Genomic DNA, 19,287 nt, shown 5'->3' with positions numbered 1-19,287 from the left:
CCCATTAAAAGTGCCTTAACCATGGTTTGGCTGGATTTTAGATCTGGTTCCTGGTTTAGTTTTACACTACGTTAATTCCTAATTTATCCCTAATTTAGTCCAGGGTTTGATCTCAGATTTACATGAAAAGTTTCAATTGAAAACTCCTTACCACCATACTCTGGGGCAAAAAAGTGTAGATTCCTTTGCTCATCGCGGTGCTGCCTTCCCTTACCATGGACACTTGCATCTGGGAACACTGTAACATCAATTGCACAACTATGTAAACAAACGTATACTAAATATAAAATTACACAGCTGACAAAGCATACATAAAACAAAGTAGAACTACTGCAAAAGCTATTTCTTACCATTTACAAATAGTCGGTGCCACACTGCGGAGAGAGAATTACATTTAATGAAAGCCAAATGCCATTAATTGCCTCTTTTCACAATACAGTATAATTAAAAGCAAGCAAAACTGCAGTTACACAAAAACACGTGTAGGGGTCAGACCTGAGCCAATCTTGATGAGGCCGTTGTGTTGGATGAAAATGGTGTCACAGGTCAAGTTTCCGTGGATTATTGGTGGGTCACACGAGTGTAGATAACTGCAAATAAATAACAATATAATAGAATCAGCTATACTGTACTTTATAACACAAATATTTTTTTAAAGACAGAGAAAATTATTACTTAAGAGCTGAAAGAATCTGAGTGCACCATCGCTTCCAAGCCTGCAGTAAATAAAAAGACAAATTCAAACAGGATTCTAGAAGTAAAGAGGCTCTAAATTTGCAGTTGTTTGTGTAAAACATTGGAACTCTCTGAACAATTAATAAAATTAAGTATATATGTAAACAATGCATAGTATATAAAGAAATGTAAAAAAATAAAATAAAAATCATAGTAATTCTTAATTTAATCTGAATATAATCTATGTTCGTGTAATTTATTGTGAAGAGAATGACATTAAAGAATTACATTAGCATGTTTTTTTTTTTGTCTTTGTTTACCTTTTAATACTTTCCCCTATTAAAGAACAAAAAATATTAAATTAAAATATGCAGATATTTTGTCAATTTAAAATATTTTGCATGTTTTAAAAAGACAATAATATGTACAACTCTGCAACCAATGATAGAAAATGCAATAAAATAATAAAGAGAGGAGTTTATGATGAAGGAGCACAATCCCACAAGATGTCTGCAGTGGGCCATGGTAGTGTGTTACATAATCCTTAATCCTGCCTAAAATATAGATGTCAACAGGGATGCACGCTGTGGTACTGTATACCACCAGCAGGGGTCAGCCACACTCACTTTCACATTCATGGTCTTGTGGTTCTTCTTGGTCTTCTTGAGAAACTGTTTGAGGCTGCCAGAGGACATGTACTCAGTGATGAAAATAACCTACAAAGAAAGAAGATAGGATTATGAGATTTAAAAGAGAATAGACAACAACAACAACAACAACAACAACAGCATCAAAAAGAAGGATAGTTACCCTAGCCTGGCTTTCCTTCATGTCGAGCCAGTATTTGTGGAACTTTACAATGTTGGGGTGTTCAACTTGCATCAAGTTTTCAAACATCTCTTTGATTTTATCCTAAAAACATATTTTAAATAACTGAAGATTAGACAATTTTCAATATCAAACATTTAAAAGGACTGAACAAAATAATACATTGGAAATAGAATCTCTATTTTACAAGATCTGTACTGAACTGTAGGACAATATGAAAGTGTGCTATATTGCATTGTCAGTGATGTGTAATGCAAACACTTTGTAATAGTGGCAGGTACAACACCTGTCTCTTTATTGAGATGTCAATGCTTTGCCTGGAATGTTCCATGGTTTGTGATTCAACATTTCTATCTCCAAGGCAGCAAACAGGTGGCACCACCTGGCTAAGTGACAGGTCAAATCTGTGGAGAGGTGCACTAAAGCCACCAACTGTTAAAATGTACTGTATGTTTTTCAACATATCTTTGGGCAAAATACACACCTTTAACATCACTTTTTATCAATACTTTCTTTGTTCTTATGTAATCAGGTTTACACCAGATTAATATGTGTAGCGCTATTTAAACAACAACTATTTAAATCTGATTAAATCTGATAGCACACAACAGCCCGAAAAATCTGACTTTTGTTACATTCAGTTGAGAGAAAAGCAGACATCTTCTTTCTCCACAATTGCACGGACTTACATTCTGCATGTTTTTAACAAAGAAAATTGTCTGTATTGATGCTAAAATAGGCTTAAGTATGTCTGTCAGCATCACCATGTTTTGATTCATTTAGGAGGTTCACCTCTGGCTTCTCCACAAACCTGAATTCTGCTTTGTGATTGATCTGCCCCGGCCAACTAAGCTCACAGTGGGCCTATTCCAAGATGGATTCTTGTGAGTTTTCTGAACTCACAAATATCATGAGACTCCACCTTGCTGGACAGGTTACATCTTAAGTGCACAGCAGACAGCAAATGGCTATGAGTAGAGAAGAGGAGCTCATTAGTAGAGCGTTCACCCACAAACCCACTGCTGATGGAGCGTCAAGGAATATTTCAATGCTCTTACTATAAAAATGCAGGCATTATTTTGGATCACATTTGGTATAGGATTCAACAGCTGAAAATCCAGAAAATTTCATAAACTAAAGTATGTTTCTGTGTTTGAGCATGAGCCGTACCTCCTGTGCCTTGAAGACTTTCTTGTCAGAGAAGAGCACCTCGTTCCACACCACCTCCACACCCTCCTCTGTATCCATGGCCAAAGACGCACTCTCCACCCCAGGAACATTTCCTTGGCTCACCTGCACAAACAAAAACAAGAACTTTTTAGAATAGCCAGTGTCAATTACATCAAAGCTCAGTTTGTAAATGCACATTTGACAGATAGACAGATAGGCAAATAGATAGACAGAGAGAGAGAGAAAGAAAGGGGGAGAAAGATAGAGAGAGAGAAAAGAAGAGAGAGAAGATAGATAGATAGATACCGAAGGAAATTCAAGGGTAGTATTACAAAGTAATATATAATTTGATTTACAAGTTCAACAAGCCAAATAGCAGCCATCTCATTAGACTAACTGTAAAAGGATGGTGTGCGGACAGAGGAGATTACAGTGAGAGGAGGAGGGGAGTGGATTAAACAGTGAAGGATTTAGAGAGAGGAGACTGCATAGAGTCTCTGCAGACTGGTCCAGGAGCTACACTGGCTTTGGGTTCATTTGGTACAAAGGTGGAGCTTTAAGGCAGATCAGCACTGCTCCTCACAGGATATTGCTGTCTTAGCGTATACAAAACCATGATAATATCTTAGGATGGAGCAGGGGTATTGAATATAAGCAATAAAAATGTGGACAGTATGCATTTGCAGACTAGAACTATAGTTAATTTATTTTTATTTCATTGGTTTATTTTTTATTTAAAAGGTATATTAAGCTAAATTGACTCTTGTGACTCTTGTGCCCTGTTAGAATGTTGCCTCATCAAAACCATACCTGGAGTTGTGTTTTGTTTCATTCACATGTTTTAGTAATCCTGCTTAATTAGTCTGTCTACATCTCCAAAGCTCAAAACACTCTGTACCACCTTGTGATGTCATCAGCCTTTTACACAAGGTGGAACAGAGTGTTGCTGTTTGAGAGAAGAACTCAGTCTAGATATGCAGGGTTCGTGTGCCACACATATGTGAATAAAACAAAACACAACTGTATGTTTTTCATGAAGAAAAAACACACATAGATCAGAAAGTAGCGTACTATGGACCCTTTAAATACACTCAAATTATGGTTGGGTGATTGTAATGTATGATCTCATTTCTGTGATAATATACACCTCTCACTGGTCAGCCTCAACAATGCAACAAGTGGATTTAACCAACTGCAATGAAGTGTGAACCTCTTCAAAGCAATAAAAAATATTAGCCAACATTTACAAGAACTTATAAAACTGAAATCGTAATATGGCTGGTGACTCTGTGAATTTATTTACAGCCAAATAGAAGGAAAAAAACAGGTTCATGTAGAGCAGATTAATAAGAACATTATAAGACCAAAATGATGAGCCTCACTGCAGAGAAAGGGGATTTTTTCAATGTAAAGCCAAAAAGGGGCATTGATAGAGCCAGAAGCACCCCTCCTACATGAACACTTCTTATTTGGAACGTGGCATCTAGTGGGTTAGCTGTGTTCATTTATATATACAGCCTATGGTTTCATTACAGAAATTCAAAGCTTGCGTTGTGCTTTTAAATCAACACAATATATCTGCTTTCATAATAGTAATAATACACTACGGTTAGAGTAAACCCACTGCTACTCCTCTGTAGTGGAGTCTGAGCACATAAGTGACAGTTGTGTGTGTGATGCAGCTCCAGACAGATCTTGATAACAGGGTACAGACATGCTATTCTGCGTCAACCCACACCTCAGACTACTGTAATACTTCATAATAATACGGGCTAGTACTTTCAACACTTCCTCCCATGTTTACAGTGAAGAGAAGTGGTGTGATCAAAAACTAATTGCACTTTTAGGAGACCACAAATCCAACAATGCAAAAGTGAGTACAGTACTAGTGTAAAATACAGAAACTAAACTTAAATGTGCTTAGTCTGTGCTGTTAACAATGAGGTAAGATGGGAGAGGTTTTCTGTCATGGTAGTGTTAGTATTGGTAGTATAGTTAAAGATGTACTATATAACTTTTCTGGTGGAGGGTACTTTGCCAGCCATCTACAATATGTCCATAGAGACACCAGAAACAGGCAGGTGAGTTATAGACCAGATTTGTGGAGAGAGGTGACCTTGTTCACTACAAGAATCTGCATTTTTCAAGCACATTTTGAATCAATGAGGACCTGTAATAGAATGAAAAAGAAATATGTTTAATGCCATACTTTGGACCATTCCAGGCAAGCATTTCTGTGACCAAAAAGCTATTTTTACAGCTCCAACCTTTAAATTGGGCCTGTGGCCTCACCTGTTTATCACCATGGCAAAAGAAGAGTGCCATGCTGTGGAACAATAAAGCAAAGCAATATCACCTAAATAAGGGATGTCTGTGAAGTATGACCCGAAGGCCAAATGCGGCCATCAGACCAGGTTGTTTGGCTCTCAGGTCTCTTGATAAAATGGCCTAATAGATCACAAGCAGTAATTGAAACTGCAAATTTAAGTAATTCTACCACTATAAGCTCAATAACATCACATTGCTCTGTGATACAGAACTAAACTTAATGTTCCATTCCTTATTAAAGGCATACCTGTTCTGTCAAAGTTATATTAAATCCACTTATATACATGATTCACTGTACTGATCATCTGTCTGTGGCCCTCCACGTCTAATATATTTTGAGATATAGCCCTTAGCCTCAGTGAAGGCTATGGCCCTTCGAGATATGGCCCTAGCCTCACTGACCTAAATGACCTGACTGGAGAGAAGCTGATCCTCAACCACAAAAGTCACATAGTGCAGTTTTAACCAGAAAAAAACACTGAAAGGAGGCCAAGAGCAATAGCACCAACAAAAAATAATTATGCAGAACCAGTCGTGACTGCAGTCCTGAATCTGAATGGAGGGATTATTTTTGAGTGGATAACAGTAGATACGTTATAATCCGTGCACTTTATGAAATATGATCATATGATTACTGCTTTTACTGCAGTAACACCCCCCACAGTCACTGACAGGAGGGGAATCCTATAGCTCTGCACTCAGCATCAGAGTTAAGCACTTGTTTGTTTACTACGGCCTTGAGGAAACATCCAGACCCTATGTCTCTTATTTCCCAAGAGGTCTCTCAGCTGGACCTGGTCTCAGTCACGGTGTCGTGAGAGAGGTAAACAGGACTGAAACCGTGCACCATGATTGGCTGACAGGAGGGAGGGGCACAGGGGATTGGACGGAAAGCTGTGTTTATGTCCGAACAACACAAACTGCTATTCTGATGTTTGTCAAATGAAGGGAAGTGGGTTGAACCGAATCCCAGGACAAGACCCGCCGTGTGAATCAGACTTGGTTCAGATAAACAAACAATAAAACTATATCCAAGATAAAGCAGCTTTGACAAATTGGAATTGAATTGAATTATGGATGATCTTTATTCTGGATAGTACAGTATAATACAATACAGCATTAGCAATGGTAGATTTGTTATAATACAATCATTCAAACCTGATTTCAAAACTAAGAAAAAGCTCAAAACCACAACGTAAAACACTTTTCAATGGACATACAATTTATCAAGATAGTTGTGAACTCCTTTAAAAATATATGCAACATAATGTCATTTAGAACACATAATTATATTTTCTTCAATTTACCCATGTGGTCATGCTACCTCTGAAAATATTTAAGTCCAGTTTGTCATTTGCATGCAGTTCTGGTAATGGCTGTAGGCAAATATCTGGGTAAAGACACTATTGCACATATTCCTAAAAGTAATAACTTAAAATTTCTTATTTAAAGGGTCATTATTACACTATTTCCAATCTATGTTATTATGTTGTTTCCTTGCCAAAAACATATTAGAGTTGTGTTTTGTTTCATTCATATGTTTAACACGTAAATCCTGTATGTTTAGATTGAGTACTTCTCTCAAACAGAAAACTAGCTGACGTCATGTGGTAATACAGGAAATGCTCCACTGTGTTTTTAAACTCCATACATCTTCACTAAAATGATTTGAATCATTTCAGCCTTGGAATTATCAATTTTTACTGAACTAAAGGTAAAAGGTAGGTGTTAATTTGGAGATGTAGACTTCCCAATACTAAAGGATTACTCCAACACGTGTAAATGAAACAAAACTCTGGGAATGTTTTCGAGGCAGTAACAACATTTTAACATGGCTTAAAGCTCACAAAAGGCAATTTTGTATAATATATAACCTTAAATATTTGCTCTTGGTGCTAGTTTATATGGATAGGTTTACAATGAACTATCTTTAACTTTAGGCTTTAATAGATATGCTACAATAAATGTTCTGCCTTCAAGCACACAATGAGAGCTCATTTTTAATTTAGTAAGATTCTCCTGGCTATATAGTTGTTTGTCAGTATACCACAACATAAGACTAAGCATCAAACTGTTTAACTGCAGAGAATAATTTCAATTTACAATTTGCACCTGTAATATAATAAAAGCAAAGATCATTAATCCTAATCAAGACTGTGAAAGATGAGAAAAGTTTACAAACAGGCGGAGGCTTTTATATTGTAATTCGATCACCATTTTTATTAAAGCTGACACTAAGTCAACAACCTGGTGAATAATTCCATTAGACTGAGATGTACGACTGCTTCCTGGAATAGCTGAAGGCCGTGCTCCATCATTTAGGTATGATACATTACTCAACACAAGGCACAATGTTGTCAATAAGCCAAAACATGGTAACAGGGTTGTCACTAAATCCGGAGCAGCAAAACACTGGATTAAGTAAGCATTAAACAGCAAGGAGTTAAAACTGCACATCGCAAAGCTCCAAGTTGTTTAATACGATTATATAAACCAAAATGTCTCACCTGTGAATCTGAAAAGCCTGTTTACTGTCTATAAATGTGTCAAATATCAGTTATTTCTGCATATGTTTACCCGGTGCAATAGTGATGTCATGGTGATGGCAGAAAAGCATTGATAGAGAATGTGATTTAACGGTTGCCGGACTACTTGTGCCTTATGCAGTGGTAACGCTCAGCCGTTTGCCGCTTACAATATACAATGTGCTGTTGGAATGGTGGTATTTGATAATCCAACGGTATAAGGATCATTTAGTTGTGCAAGTTTTCAACTCAGACTGTCATTGTTAAACCACTTCAGAGTAGACAGAGTATAGTATTATATGGGTTTCACTTTTTCTTTTTTTTTTCTTAAATTATTCAAATTTTCATTATTCTGAAAACCATGGACAGCCAATCCTACTATGTCATTGCTTAGGTTACAATAAAAATGAAAAAAATGTATGTTGTTATCATTACAAAATTGCACTCCCATCAACATAAATGGATTCTGTCTTTAATAGCCAAAAATATCTAAAATAAAGCCTTGAGTATGTCCAGTGTTTTTCAGCTGGGACAGTTACTGAATGAGTCAGAGCCGCAGAGGAGGCAGGTTGGACCACAGCACACAGACCGAAACAGCGGCACTTTCTCTCTGCACATGTCCCTCACTCATGGTGCTTAAAGACTGTCTTTGTCTCCCTGTGTGTGGGACTGAGGCTGGCTGCTACAAAGAGCCCTCTGCCTACACCTCATACCTCTGTGATGAGTGGAGACAGCAAGCAGGGCGTTTGGATTTCAGAATGTGCTAAAGAAGCTAAGGCCACACCCAATTCATCTGCATGTTGTTTTTCCTCTCCTGCCGATCAAGGAGCTTCAAAGTGTCTGTCACAGAGAAGGGATGTGTGGAGAACATGGAAAAACACCAGGTATTACACAAGCAATGCAGTCAGGATATTCTGTGTGGTGCATTGGCAAGTATGGCCCCTTTATTTCTTAGCCAACATGAAGAATGTCAACATGAATAAGTTAATTTTCATGAGTTTTAAGGTCTCATTAAATGGGAAAAACTGACAATTTATATTCAATCTACACTAATATATAATCTGGTTCTTTTTGTCACGTTAAATGTATTTTTCATTTTGCTTGTTTGATTCGATAAAGCTAGAATGCTAATAAATTGAAATATTTCTCAATTATTACTCTATTATTACAACACTAAAATTTTATATTATGAGCAAAATACCTAACCACAATGCAGTATATCGATTTCAGTTAGCAAGAAAAGGTACAGACACACTTCTGTTCAAATTCTGTGCAGTTAGATAGATACTTTATCATCCTAAAGGAAATTCATATTTCAGGCAGCATACAATATATAATAGAGGACAGAATATAATTCAAAACATCAATTTATATAAATTTACAAATTACAGTGAAGCATTGAATAGCTATATGGCGTGAGGTACAAACGACTTGGTATTTTAGCTCAGAATGTTCCACAGTATGACTACTTAAGTAGGTAACACCATCCGGACAGGTTGTAGTTCAGATCTGTGGAAAGTAGGGATGCACCAATCCAGCTTTTTCAGTTACGATACAGATTTCCGGACTAGCTCTAAGCATCTGCCAATACCCGGATTAACTGATACGATACATTAACCGATACAAGTGCAGATCGGTGCATCCCCAGTGGAGAGGTGACCCCACTTAATAAGAATGCGTGTTTATCAAAGTGTCTCAGGGCAAGAAAAGATAAGATGAGCCTTCATTAGATAAGATAAGTTAAGCCTAAGCTTATATTGTAAATTTGTCCTGGGCATCAACAACTGCATAAACACTATAGAGAAGTTAAATACCATGCTCTGGAACATTTCCTTGATGCATATCTCCATGGATACAAGGACCCCCCCACCACCACCACCACCAGAACAGTGACATAGTGCACTGCAGACAGGAAACAACCTTTGGAGTAAGTGTCCGGTGAATGATCAGACAAATTGAATGTGCCAAAGCCTTCATCGTGACCGTCTGCTGCCCTTCATCACTCTACACTGCAGCTCCTCCTCTTCCTCTCTCCTACACACACACTTAAAATGTTCCACCAGGAAATAGCCCGCGCCGCATGGCCACTGTCAACTTGTGTAAACCTCCTGAAATGGCCTGCTAATACACAGTTCCCTTTGCAATCGCGGGTTATCTAAATCAAATAGCGTAGCCAAGGCACTAAAAGATTGTTACAAAATGACAACCAAGGTCAGCGGATATTAAGCACACGTCAGGGCTGTCATGTCTCGCCTTTTCATTTTCTCAAGCCTCCCGCAAAGAGGAATGCGCAGAGCTGAGCAGATGGTCGGCAAAAACAAGACAAGAATCAACAAACACCACTATGGGGCAGTTATGTGAGGGCAATTGTGAAGCTATTTTTGTCATCCTTAAAACAGAAATGCTGTAAACAAAGGGATGTTATTGTGGAATTTTTGTCAGTCAGAATTGAAGACACTCAGGCCTGTCACCATAATTACTAGATTGACTTATAGTTCAATATGTGAAAACTAGAATGATATTTTTGGGGTCAATATATATCGTGCATAAAGATATATTGGCCAACCGATATATCACGCTGATAATTGCATATTTTAGGGTAATTTGATACCAGCCTTAAATCTCCAGCACAGGCCAATCTTTTATTTTGACCAATCTACTGCGTAAAGAATGCACATAAAGCTCAATTTGAAAACTTAAGTATGGAAAAATAACTCCCCAAAACATGACTACACATGTCGCATTACGCAAAATAGACTTTTATGACACTGAGTCATGTTTGAATGTTTGATACCTCATCATGTTTTGTTTCATTTGCACATGTTTGAGTAACACTTTATTATTAGTGTGTCTCCAAAGCTGAAAATGTTCCGTTCCACCTTGCGATGTCATGAAGTGGTAGTTTTCAAGTTAACAGCTATCTTTTATCTTTTGTTCAGTGCAGACTGGCAATTCCAGGGCTGAAATTGATTCAAGTGAAGGTGTATTTAGTTTTAAAACACTTCCTGTACAAAAGTGCTTCACGGCAAGGCTAGTCGATTTGTACAGAACAATTCGTACACAAAATAATTCAAAGTGCTTTACAGAATAAAAAATACATTAAAATCACAATACAAACAAATGAAAACATAAATAATCATCATAAAATCACTATTAAAAGAGAAGATTGCGGAATAAAAACATTTCAGTCATATGCACATAGGCCTGTAACGATAATTACTATATTGACTTATTGTCGAATATATGGAAGCTGGAACCATATTTTTGGGGGTCTCTATTAATCGTGTGTACTATTTCTTTGCACAACTGGGAAATATTTGGTTATTTTTTTGGTTATATGATAACATTGAAGATGTAAAAGGTTGAATTAATAACTTCTATGACTCAGATTTACAGATGCAAAGTATGTCCTTAAGTGCTTCATTCTGCTGTTTATTTAATGCATTTGTAGCTCATGATTTTTTAACAGTATTGTAGATTTAAAATAGTTTTTATGGTTTAAAGGTGCATTGGGTAACTTTTCTGATGGAGGCACCCTCAAAGAGTCAGTGGAGATGTTATTGTTTCATCTGGAATGTTTCACAGTATTGTATTAAACCTTTCTCTCTTCATAGAAACCAAATCAGACTAAGTTACAGGTCAAATCTGTGGAAAGGCAACCCCGCTCACAGTCAGAATGATGTTTTTTCTAGGTATTTTTGAGCTATAGAATCAGGAGTAATTTAATAAATGTTTAATTATCATCATAATCATACTGTGCAATGGCATATCCTTAGAAACAAGCAGGTAGCAGACCCTCCACCAGAAAAGTTATACAATTCACCTTTAAATCTGCTCTTGGGTTGTTGCTTCAATGGTATAAATTAGTTTAGATATAATCGTTTTTCATTTATATTTACTTCAGTGATATATCATACTTCAAAAATATGTTATTGTGACCTAGAGACACAAGCTGTGTTTTCATAGTTTCACAGAATGGGTCAGTAAAGAATGGTTCAATCAATAGAAGCTGGAAAAGCCACGATCAATGCTCAGTCAATGGTAACAGGACCTCATCATTGCAACATACAAGGGATAATGCGTTGGAAGAGGTCTATGATTAGATTTGTGTTACAGGTCAGATCTGTGGACAGGTGACCCCACTCACACTAAGATAGCATGCCAATCAAAGTGTATTTTAGTTTAAAACATCTGTGAATGAATAAATGCAAGCTATAGGCTGGGTAGGGCTGGATAATATGCTAATATGTTCAGTAGGGACGGGCAATTCCAGACCTGAAATTGATTTAAGTGAAGGTGTATTGAGTTTTAAAACACTTCCTGTATTACCACATGACAGTTCAAGGGTTAAGAATAAATGTGCAGGGTTTGTGTGTTAAACTTGTATGAATGAAACAAACCACAACTCCAGGTATGTTTGTGATGACAAAACAATATCACAGAGATCAGAAAATACCACAATATGGCCTTTCATAAACCCCATTCTTGTACTGACAGAAGATTGGATGTAAACTTCTCCATTCATTGATAATTAGAAATGACTCAATCTCAAATCTCAATCTTGATTAAAATTGGACTAACTGATAAAGTTAGGCATGATAAAGTTAATTCTGCCAATGCATGCACAGTGTATTGTAATGTACATAGATGAGCAGTGTTGAGATGTCTGCTTTCCAGTGACTTGTGACAACACTGCTTTATTTGACTCTATGCTCCACCCCCCCATACACCCCCCATATACCCCATACTGTCCTGGCTGTACTCACTCGTGCTATTGTTTCTGAGACAAAGCAGTAGATTTACAAGAGCGTCCCACAGCACAAAGGCCCAGCTGCTCAGGAGATGTGAGGAGCTGACCCGACCTGCAGGCCCTCGACCACAGGGGGCGCTGCTGCTTACGTAACAGCCTGGGAAGCTACAGAAGTGTACTGCCAGTGTTAGAGGTGACAACACAGCTCTGATCAATGTGTGGGAAAGAGGATCGCGCTCATTTGCACCAACCACAGATGTTGATGAGTGAGTTAAATTTGGATATCAGAGTAGAAATCCTTTATTTAAGTGAAATGGGTGTGGAATGGAATGGGTATCTTGAGGTAAACTGGGATATAACTGCAGTCACATCCACAGTGTTTACATTGAAAGACCAAACGTGATTAACTTATAGAATGTGATATATATCCTACATCCGCATGTTAACTGTCCTGAGTGTGCATACTTTCATTCTGAAATTGAATAGTTAATTTGATAACACAAATTGTAGTTCTCTCTAACAGAATTAAACTATTGATGCTTTATCCATCTGAATCAAAGAAGTTAACCAGCACCATGCATTTCAATTAACTATTTCTGTGTCTCGCTCTCTTTCTCCTCCCCTCTCTCCCACTCACTCCCCTTTCTTTCTCCTCCTCCCCTCTCTCCCGTTTGCCATAACCAGTAACAGTTCAGATTAGTGGAGAACTGACCTCACTTACAGTAAAAATGTCGTTCTATGCTGTGGAACATTTCATGCAAAGCCAAAACATACATGGGGCAAGCAGGAAATCGACCTCCACACCAGCAAAGTGACATAGTACAACTTTAATCAAAGTCAGATATGTGAGTGTTAGTAAATGGTACTATTTTTATACAACGCTTTTCCACCTTGCTTTACATCATGGAACCACTCATCCATTCATACACACACAAGTACAATGTGTCAGACATTGGGGGAATGGTGGGTTGAGTGTGTTGCCCAAGAAGACAATGACAGCATTCATCTGTGGGAGCTGGAATCTCTCCGCCAACCTGTGGGTCATTTGATCTGACCATTCTACCAATGATATTTATGTATGCAAAAGTCTCTCTCTCCCTCTGCACCCCTCTCTGTCTGCTTCCCTCCCTCTGCACCATGCTCCCCCCCCCCCCCCCGGTAAACCCAACAACAATCTCACCATCCAAGGTCGGCCGAGACATTTAGAGGCCACTTTAACCACAGCAGTGCCCTCCTTGTCTTAAGCCAATAGAGGGAAAAGATTCGGCTAGGAACACACTAGAAGTGGTAAGTGCGGTATCTTATCCAAAAGTGCACAAGTGGTTTCAATGTTATCTAAGTTCAAGAACTAGTGATGTGTGATACAAGGAGTTTCAGTGGCATAAAGAGGTGAGAACACTGCAACTACAAGACTTATCACACAGAAATTCAAGGAACACCTATACTTAGTTACTTACACTATCTAATCATTATCACGGCGAGATGAAGAAAATGCATGGATACCGGTACAAGACTGATTTTAGTGTTGTAAGATATAATGGTATGATGGAATTACACTTAAAAAGTTTTAATGAGCACTTGATTTTAAAGTGGACCTATTATGCAAAATAGACTTTTCACTTCAGAGCTTGTAACCATTTTATAGTTGTCTCTCCTCACCATTTACCCACTTTAATTGCCTATTTTCAAGAAGCCATTTTGCAGATCAACTCCTGTTTTCATCGCAATCGGTATACACCCACAGCTCTATTCTTCGTTCATTAATTTTATTTTCTTGGTCTGTGAAATGCATAGAGGAGTCAGCAGCATTATGTAGTCATTTTATACAAATGAAAAAACACTGCTACTCCTGAACATGGTGTGCGGCAATCCATAGGAGGTAGTCCAATGAGATTCATTTGGTCTGTTGACACCTCCTATGAATATGTTTAGGTTCTTTTTACAGACCAAGAGTTTGTTTTCATACCTAACAGTTTCGACTGCTCACTAGCGGCCTTCCTCAGAGTGGTCACGTGATGTTGCTGACGAAGTCGGACTGCAGATGGCGCTGTCATCCTGCGTCCACCGGTAGGAAGACAGTGCCAAAACCTTATAAATCAGCTGACCTGACACTCACAGCAACATCACGTGACCACTCTGAGGAAGACCGCTAGTGATCAGTCGAAACTGTCAGGTATGAAAACAAACTCTTGGTCTGTAAAAAGAACCTAAACATATCCATAGGAGGTGTCAACAGCAAAATGGCTCTTTGTTGCTCTTTAATGGCAACGTCAGCTCCTATTGGGCACCACAGTTTTCTAAAGCAGAGGTCAGCAGATTTGTTTCATTTATTTTGGAATTTAAAATGTCCAAATTATAACGTAATGATCCACTGGTGTCATAGATTATGGCTATATAGCAGACACAAGCACAATATGTCTTCTTTAAATACAAGTATTTTGCCATTTCTTTCTTAAGTCTAATCTAATGTTTGATGTCAATTAATAGTATTTACAAGTAGATCCACTTTCTAAAATTGTGTTTAGTTATCATATAAGAACCCCATGGAAAAAGATGTGAAAATGTATTTATTTGAACTATTTGTTATTTCTTTCAAAATAAGCTTGCAAAATAAGTGTGCATCTAATTAGAAAGCATTTATGTTTAATTGTCAGATAATCAGGAAGTGCGCGTTAGCTTATAAACTAATCACGGTGAATAACTAGGATGTTTGGAATGCATAAGGTAAGTGAGGAAAAACTTTGGACCACTGCAAATTCTGTTTTTCACATTTTTAAGACAGTAAAACACTCAAAATGTTGAATTTACTTGGTCTGGTTAAATGTTTTTAATACCTACACCTTTTCCATGAGTTCACCCTAGTCTAATACATCTGGAATTCTGGACTTTGCCCTCTAGAATATCAGCTAAGACCACTGGAATTCAAGTACAAGCCTGCTTTGTATTCTCTGTATTGCTTATTGCTTATTGCCAACACAGTGTTATGATACTCTGATAAGATTGAATATGAAATTATGATGGTGTATTGGTCCCATAGTGAGATTAATCCTATTATAGTAACCCGCTCCAGCAACTATTACAGAACGAAAGGCTTATCGTAAGTGTCAAAAAGAATTAGGGAACAAGGAAAGTAAATGAACAAGGTCAAACAGAATTCAGAAAATAAAGAAGAGGCTTGTGTGTAATTGGCATTGTAAAAAAAATACACATGTTTAACTGGTAAAACAGAACACAGCCTCTGAGTTGTATTTAAAAAGTTAAGATGAGTCCATCTCAAAATGTGGTTCAAGTTTGGTTACATTAATCCTGGGTTAGTTCTGTGTTAGTCCTGGTTTAGTTCTTATTTAGTTCTGCTTTAGTCCTGTTTCACTGCTGGTTTAGTCCTGGTTTAGTTCTTATTTAGTTCTGCTTTATTCCTGTTTCCTTCCTTGTTTAGTCATGGTTTAGTCCTGGTTTAGTCCAGTTTCAGCCCTGGTTTAGTCCTGGTTTAGTTCTTATTTAATTCTGCTTTAGTCCCATTTCATTCCTTGTTTAGTCATGGTTTAGTCCTGTTTAACTCCTGGTTTAGTCCTGGTTTGTCCTGGTTTAGTCCTTGTTTAGTCCTGTTTCAGTCCTGGTTGAGTCCTGTTTCAGTCCTGGTTGAGTCCTGTTTCAGTCCTGGTTGAGTCCTGTTTCAGTCCTGGTTGAGTCCTGTTTCAGTCCTGGTTTAGTTCTTATGTAGGTCTGCTTTAGTCCTGTTTCATTCCTAGTTTAGTCATGGTTTAGTCCTGGTTTAGTCCTGGTTTAGTCCTGGTTTAGTCCTGGTTTAGTCCTGGTTTAGTCCTGGTTTAGTCCTGTCTTGCTGTTGCTGTGAAAGAAATTGCATTGCCCTTTTAATTTTTCTGGAAAAATGCTATCAGTCTTATCTGATCAGCTAACAGTTAAAGCTTAACTAAGTAACTTTTCTAGTGGAGTCTGCCAATTTCTAGTCCCATGCATATGTCTGTTAATTCTATAGAAAGGTATTATCTATCTCCCCATGAAAGTGACACCAAGATACAAGTCAGAGCTGTTGAGAGGCATTCCCACTTATAGGCAAATGCATGTTTTTTCCTAGTTATTCTTGAGCAATAAAAAAAATAAATTTAATGATACAGTAAAACATTCAAGAGAAGCAGGTAGCGAACCCCTCACCAGAAGATTTACATACATGCCCCTGTAATCTAGTAGTAGTGTTGTATGTTGTGTTATCTGTAGCAGCTAAGATATACAGAGCCTATGCTTCAATCCTTACATAACCTTACATAACCTGCAGACTGTAGCCCCTCTTCCCAGTGCACGCTGAGTCATGAGACCGGAATTACTGCATATGCTCACAGCAAAGCACCAATGCTGCTCTTGTTAGCAAAATACACTGAAAAAATACTCTACTACTAAATAATGCATCACGAAGTTTTCCAAAAATAATTAAAAAGTCAACATGTCAAGAGGCAGATGTGCACCCACTGGGGAGAAGTTTGGATGTCAGATTCTGCACAGTCATTTTATCGCACCTCATCAAAATCTTTTATTACCAGCTTATATTAGTGTGCCACTTATTTGTCTCCAAAGAGAAATTGAGGATTTGTACGGAACGTTCCACAGTAAACTTTTATATCTCCATGGAGACAATCAGCAACTCTAATTAGGGTCTCCTCCACACAGGTCAGATCTGTGTAGAGGAGATCTAATTACAGTAAGAATGCAAGGTGAGCAAATGCTAGTTGCTAGATAGATACTTGTGTTGTCACGATACTAAAATGTTAAATTTGATACTAAAGAATAGACTTGATACTCAGTCATGATTTTGATATCCTGATGATCATTTTCAAATCTTATTTTTTTAGACTTTTTTTAGACCACATTTCAATTTTCAACACAAGATAATAGTTTTTGCTTGTTTATTTATTTATTTATTAAACCAAACTCAAGATGAATTTGTTCATTTGTTATCCAGTTGCGTGATTGTTTATAATTTCATACTTTTGACAACCCTACTAGGAAAACATATTCACCACCGTATTCATATTCGCCACCAGAAAAGTGACACAGCGCAACTTTAAAGTGTCCATATTGAGATTTCCTCTTGCAGATTAAAAATGGCGTTTGTGTCACACTGGCCCTGAGGCTGACTCACAGACAGACGCTGTGTCTGGTGTTTTCCCAGCATCCTCTGAGACATGCAGATCTTCACCTTTCACATACTGAACAAGACTATTAATAAAAAATGGAATGCAGACATGTTCTACACTGTAAAGACAAACTGTACTCCAAACTTTGAGAGTAATTACACATAAAAATGAGCTGCTGGTTGCCTGGTAACTGCCGGGTGATAACAAGACAGTAGGAAGCTATTGTACCTGGCCCAGAAATAGACTGGCACGTATTCACTGCATGATTCTGAATGTGAGGTCTCTGAGCCTTTAAACAGATTATAAAATGCTTAAAAGTGCTTGTATTTCTTATTATGAAAAGAGTAAATATGTAAATAAAATGCAGGTTTTACTGTTGCATGGGGAAATTTTCACCAAGAGGAAAAATAGCCCTTATAAATCCAACCCAGACGATTATTCAAGCATGGAAAAAGCTGCATAGAGCCAACCAGGCCAGTAGAGGCTCTGTTTAATAAAGCACGCTTGAAATGCTCATAAACATCAACAACATTATTTATTTATTATTAAAATTAAAAACCCTCTCTGGGTGATTAGTGGTGATTAGAGATAGCCAGGCTGGCACCACCTAGTGCCTCCGCTCAATTTTATTTCTCTCCAGCGACTAGGTCAGGAATCGGAATACACTATACGGTTTGCAAGAACTCTGGAAGTTGTAGACTGCACACCAGCCAATCAGAGAAGAACTGTGAAGCCATGATGTCATACTCAAGCACCTGTCTGGGTCCCTTTTGTGGTACAGCACAACAGTAAACAAAGCGGTCAAGATGGATGTAGATGAAGACATACATTCTGTGTTGGCAACAATTCCCGAGATTGAGGATTTAAAGCCAGAACAAAGAGAATGTTTGGTGAATTTTATCAAGGGGAAAGACGTTATTGCCCTTCTTCCTACAGGATTTGGGAAACACTGAAAATACCAGATAGCCCTGTTGGCGGTGAATAACATACATCACGAGCAAATAGCAGCGATTGGTTAAATTTAAAAGAGAGTTAGAGAGGCCATTGGTGCACATTGGCAGCCATGTTTCTGCCAGTTAACCCCATGGCAACTTTGGCCACAGAAGTCACCATCCCTGGCGATAAGTAGTAATAACTTGTTTGCAGTGCTGGAGGGTAACAAAGTAAAAGTAGTACAGTACTGTAAGGTTAAATTTTACATATTTGTACTTAAGTGTACTGTGGATACTTTTTGCTTTTACTTTACTACATTTGAGAGCATGTATCTGTACTTTTTACTCTACATTACCACTATATGTTAAACAGGACTTAAAAGTAATATTATTTTTTTATTATTGTTTCAGACTTGCTGAAAAGGCCGAGTTTAATTTTAAGACACTCCTAGTTTGAGCAAAAATATTTATTAAAAATAAAAATTAAAAAGAAAAACAGCTAGAAAAAAATAATTGTTTCCATTTGACAAAATTTAGCAAGTCTTTATCAAAATCAATACATTTGAAGTTTTATTCAAAATCTGCACAAATTACATTTACTTTTTACTCTTTAACAGGTATTTTAATACTTTAATACTTTACTTGAATAGCTTTTTTCATGTGAAACTTTTACTTGAGTATTTCTTTGCTCTGGTGTCTGTACTTAACTGAGTACTTCTTCCACCACAGCTTATTTATGATTACCATTAAAAGAATACAAGCTGAGTGCTATCTGTGCTTTGAACGCACTGATCATGTTATTATAGGCCTGGTATTCCTCATCCAACCACAATGCAACCACTGGAAACATAAACAGCCTTCAAATCTAATCAATGTTTGTGTAATGTGCAGCTGACAGGACTCATTTCACAACTGCTGATGTCAACAGC

At 37.6% G+C, this 19,287-nt stretch overlaps 1 protein-coding gene across 2 annotated transcripts in view; it reads right to left on the bottom strand.

Moving 5' to 3' along the window:
• nrbp2b (nuclear receptor binding protein 2b) overlaps positions 1-19,287 on the bottom strand; it is a 43,005-nt gene that overhangs the window by 5,240 nt on the left and 18,478 nt on the right. The window contains exons 2-8 of one of the 2 annotated variants that reach the window (XM_020935614.2): positions 2,674-2,796; positions 1,486-1,587; positions 1,302-1,391; positions 676-716; positions 496-590; positions 351-374; positions 152-238 (exon numbers count right to left, since the gene is read on the bottom strand). In XM_020935614.2, the coding sequence (XP_020791273.2) occupies positions 152-238; positions 351-374; positions 496-590; positions 676-716; positions 1,302-1,391; positions 1,486-1,587; positions 2,674-2,796 (562 nt within the window). The remainder of the gene's footprint in view (positions 1-151; positions 239-350; positions 375-495; positions 591-675; positions 717-1,301; positions 1,392-1,485; positions 1,588-2,673; positions 2,797-19,287) is intronic. The other variant, XM_055151042.1, reaches the window with a different exon arrangement.

Source organism: Boleophthalmus pectinirostris, unplaced genomic scaffold (assembly GCF_026225935.1).
Source record: "Boleophthalmus pectinirostris isolate CB_2022bp ecotype Guang Dong unplaced genomic scaffold, ASM2622593v1 HiC_scaffold_15, whole genome shotgun sequence".
Lineage (NCBI taxonomy): Eukaryota > Metazoa > Chordata > Actinopteri > Gobiiformes > Gobiidae > Boleophthalmus > Boleophthalmus pectinirostris.
This window is presented reverse-complemented; position numbering and strand designations above follow the sequence as displayed.